Here is a 3938-nt window from a genome sequence, read left to right as displayed (position 1 = left end):
CTACTTGGCTGCGTTCCATCTGCCGTCTCCAGCTGTAGTCCATCTGTCATTTCCGGCTGTGTCCCATCCATTTCTAATTTCATTTGTGAACATAATAGCAGTCAAAGTAAGACCCACATAAAAAATAACGAGTTTAACCAATAAAATGAATTCAAGTGGTAATTGTACGCTTTCTTGTGTCCCTATCACTGGAGTTTGTACACATTCTGGTGTCTCCATCATATCTTGTTGTCCATTTTCTTGATCCAACATTTTGGGAGTTTGTACATTTTCTTGCATCCTTATTCCCGATATCCCGAGTTGGTTTCCACTGCTTTCCAATAGTTCGGTATCCAATTTACGTCTCTGACAACATAAAAAATAATTAGTTTACAAGTGAAAATAATAGCATATTATCAAATACTCAAAGATGATCATCAGGTAACTATGCTCTCACCAGTCTGTTTTTTCCCTTATCTTTTTTTTTTTATTCGCAGCCTTAGTTTTAATTTTCTTCAATTGTTCCTCCATCGTCGACATCCTCCTCTTACACGGGGGTCTTCCCTTACCTCTGACAACATAGAGACTTAGCACCTTTTTGGAACTTCCTTCCATGGATGCATTCACGGTACTTCCTCTAACATTGGAATCTATGTCCTTGGGCTTCGAATTGCGCCATACCTCATTCATTGTATATAATTTCGAAATCATTTCCTCAGTATGCCCATCGCACGAAACTGTATTTTTTATTGCCACATTGAAAGTTTTCAATATACGTTTATACCTAACAGTTTCAGGTCTCTGATCAACAACGTCATAACTCCTCGAAATAAATGTATACTTACGTTTTATGTCTTTTCTCCACCGGTCCAATATGTACTTTTCTGGCAACTCATGAACTTTCTTAGCTAAAAAGATGGCAAGAATATGTCTACATATTATCCCTCGCATCTCAAACAACCCACAAACAAACTTCACCTCACACTCGGTCTCATTAAAGTAAAGAGTATACGTAACCTTCTTGATGAAATCTTCAGCCTTAACTTGATCATCGACCGAGTAAGTTGCGATTACTCCATCCATTTTCTCGAAACGACAATGACAATATATCATTCCCATTATCTCTTGTTGAACCTCCCTAAATTTTAAATTTGTGTATACATCTTGAAACTTCTTCTCAAGAGCCAACTGTGATATGCAAGGAATGGTGAAGTTAAATGAATTGAAGTCAGCTTGATTTTCGTTCTCAATTTTTTTCTTCAATGTATTGTCGAACTGATCAACAAACTCTTTAAGGTTTGTCTTGTCATGCATGTAACTATCAAAGAAAGCATTCATACTCTCATTGCATTAAGTTGTACTCATTCTAGCCCAAAACGAGTTCTTTAAATATACCGGCACCCAAAACTCTCTTTCCTCATATAAGCTTTGCAACCATGCATTTACATGTAAATTGAAAGTATCCTAGAGGCTGTTCCAAGAATTCTCAAATTCCTCGATTGTAAAAGAGCCATAGACACAAGATAGCAACTTACTTTTCAGGCCACATTTGTAATGAGCATGGGAACCAAGCTTCTCATGCACTTTTTGCAATATGTGTCACAAGCAATATCTATGCCGCGTGTTGGGAAAGAAAATATCGATCGCATTTTTCACTGCGCGATCTTGATCTGTAATGATAGTATTCGGCGTTTTTCCATCCATGCAATCAAGCCAAGTTTTAAATAACCAAACAATTATGTATCCTCACTTGAAATAAGGCCTGCACCCAACATGATTGACTGTCCATGATGGTTTACACCCACAAAAGGTGCAAATGACATTCCATACCTATTTGTCAGGTATGTGGTATCGAATGTTACCACATCTCCAAAGTAGTTCTAGGCCCCTCTACTACGGGCGTCCGCCCAAAACACATTTTTCAGTCTATCATCATCGTCCAATTCCATGAGACTGAAAAAACCATCATTCTTGTATTGCATCCTTCTAAAATACTCAAACAGCGCTTGAGTACCATCTTTACCAAGGCGCAAGTGTCGTGCCTTGTCAATATAGTTACGACAATCTTTTTCTCCAAATGGTACGTTCTCAAACCCACCCGCCTCAGTCACAAGAGCATGGAAATTTTTATTCATCTGTATGCCAACCTCATCATTAGTATCCAACACCCTCCTAACAGACTCATTAACTTCTCTGTTGCATTTGAAAAATCTGCATTTTCTTAGACTAAGCCCATGATTGTGTGTGTTAAATACGGATGAGACATAGCTTCCCATCCTTTAACATGACATTCATCTTTGCCTTGCAGTCTGTCTTGCTTGTTGGCTGAGACTTGGAGACGTTTGACGCCCTATTTCATGCCTTGCCACCCCGAGCATATCCCACAGTGACATATTTCACAGTCCCACCTTTCTCCCTTTTACTCCTTTGTGTCATTATGCCAAAATCACATCGTTTTCCGTAATGTTTATAGTAATTCATCAACTCATTCTCTGACTCAAAGGTCATCACTGGCTTTGGCTCCTCAGTGGTATCACCCCTTCAGTGCTAGCCTCTTTGGTATCAACCGTATTACTTAAAGAGGCAGTAGATTGCGCTTCAACTTCTATTGAGTCTGATGTGGCCTCACTAATTTCTTCAATAGAGTTACTTTGCTGCACTTTATTTTCCTGTTAATTAGGAGAAAAAAGTATGGAATGAAAAAAAATATGTTTTGGATAATGTAAAAGACACTGCATGTGGAGAATCAAAGACATCACCTCACTGCCACACAGATATGGGTTCATAGAAGTTGGAGGAACAAATGCTGGTAAAGCTAAACAAGTGCTAGCAGCGACGCTAGCGCTGGTTTGTACACTAGAACTCGCAACTACACTAGAGTTGACACTACTTGGAGAACTAGACATGGGAGCGGAAGTAAAGATCTATGGGTGTTACTTCAGTTTTCCAAAAAAAATGTAAATATAAATAGTTAGACCAAATATTCAAGTACAACATTAACTACAAAGGCATACTCTAAAAAATGATCATCTGATTGTTCCATAGATATGGGTACGCAGTTGGAGGAGGTCTCATCATTGATATGGCAGAACTATACAAGGCAGCAGAACTACTCAAGGCAGCAGTACTTGACGTGGTAGAGGCAGTAGAGCTCCATGGGTGTTGCAGCAGTTTTCCAACAAAAAATAAAAATAAATAATTGGACTAAATATTTAAGTTCATAAAATAAAATACATGAACTGCTTTACCATCCAACGATCACTTGGTTGCTCCATAGATATGGACTGGCACTTAGAGGAGGCACAAAAGGTGGTAACCACGCATGAGATACTGGACCGTAGTAACTTGGCATGTAATTTGAAAAAGTTGGATACAGTGGTCTTGATATGTTGTCCTAACATATAACAACATAATGTTAATCAATCCAAGTGGACAAGGACTACACATAAAATAAACACACACCAACTATTGAAAGATGTTTACAATACCTGGATTGATGGATTGGTGATAGGAACTATTATGCGGGATGCATCTTCTTTCTCTTTTTCCATCTATCTCAACAATGAAATCAAGATGCACGCACCTACAATATTATATTGAAATGACTTTCAATCTGACAAAAATATTTTTTTTTCTATTACACATATATGGTAACCAAGATATCCCTTTAGGACTTAGCTTAGCATCATAATTTATTCTATGCTTTTGAAATTAAAATTTTATTCTATACGAGAAGTCAATCTTTACAAATATATAAGTAAAATGAAAAATCTTTGAATAAATACTTGAATAAGAAAAAATAATTTAGTTGGGCACTTATATATATTCACGGTACTTTTTACTATATTTTTCACTCAGCATATTTTGACACAAACTGAATGCAAATCTTTACAATCAAGATGGGCACTTTTCAAACTGAATGCAAATGCTCATCTCGAACAAAAATCTCCCTTTCAGAT

At 37.3% G+C, this 3938-nt stretch overlaps 2 protein-coding genes across 2 annotated transcripts; both read right to left on the bottom strand.

Moving 5' to 3' along the window:
- LOC118347661 (protein FAR-RED IMPAIRED RESPONSE 1-like) lies at positions 1-1317 on the bottom strand. Its single transcript, XM_035687675.1, has 2 exons — positions 574-1317; positions 1-345 (listed from the first exon to the last, which is right to left on the bottom strand). The coding sequence occupies exons 1-2, from the start codon at positions 1315-1317 to the stop codon at positions 1-3; spliced, it is 1089 nt and encodes a 362-aa protein (XP_035543568.1).
- A 542-nt stretch (positions 1318-1859) lies between these two features.
- Positions 1860-2885, bottom strand: LOC108997998 (protein FAR1-RELATED SEQUENCE 3-like). The gene is made up of 3 exons (XM_018974409.2): positions 2739-2885; positions 2491-2648; positions 1860-2172 (listed from the first exon to the last, which is right to left on the bottom strand). The coding sequence occupies exons 1-3, from the start codon at positions 2883-2885 to the stop codon at positions 1860-1862; spliced, it is 618 nt and encodes a 205-aa protein (XP_018829954.2).
- Positions 2886-3938: the final 1053 nt, after the last annotated feature.

Source organism: Juglans regia, chromosome 2, assembly GCF_001411555.2.
Source record: "Juglans regia cultivar Chandler chromosome 2, Walnut 2.0, whole genome shotgun sequence".
In the NCBI taxonomy this organism is placed as follows: domain Eukaryota; kingdom Viridiplantae; phylum Streptophyta; class Magnoliopsida; order Fagales; family Juglandaceae; genus Juglans; species Juglans regia.
Note: the sequence above shows the minus strand (reverse complement) of the source record. Positions and strands in the feature narration are given on the sequence as shown.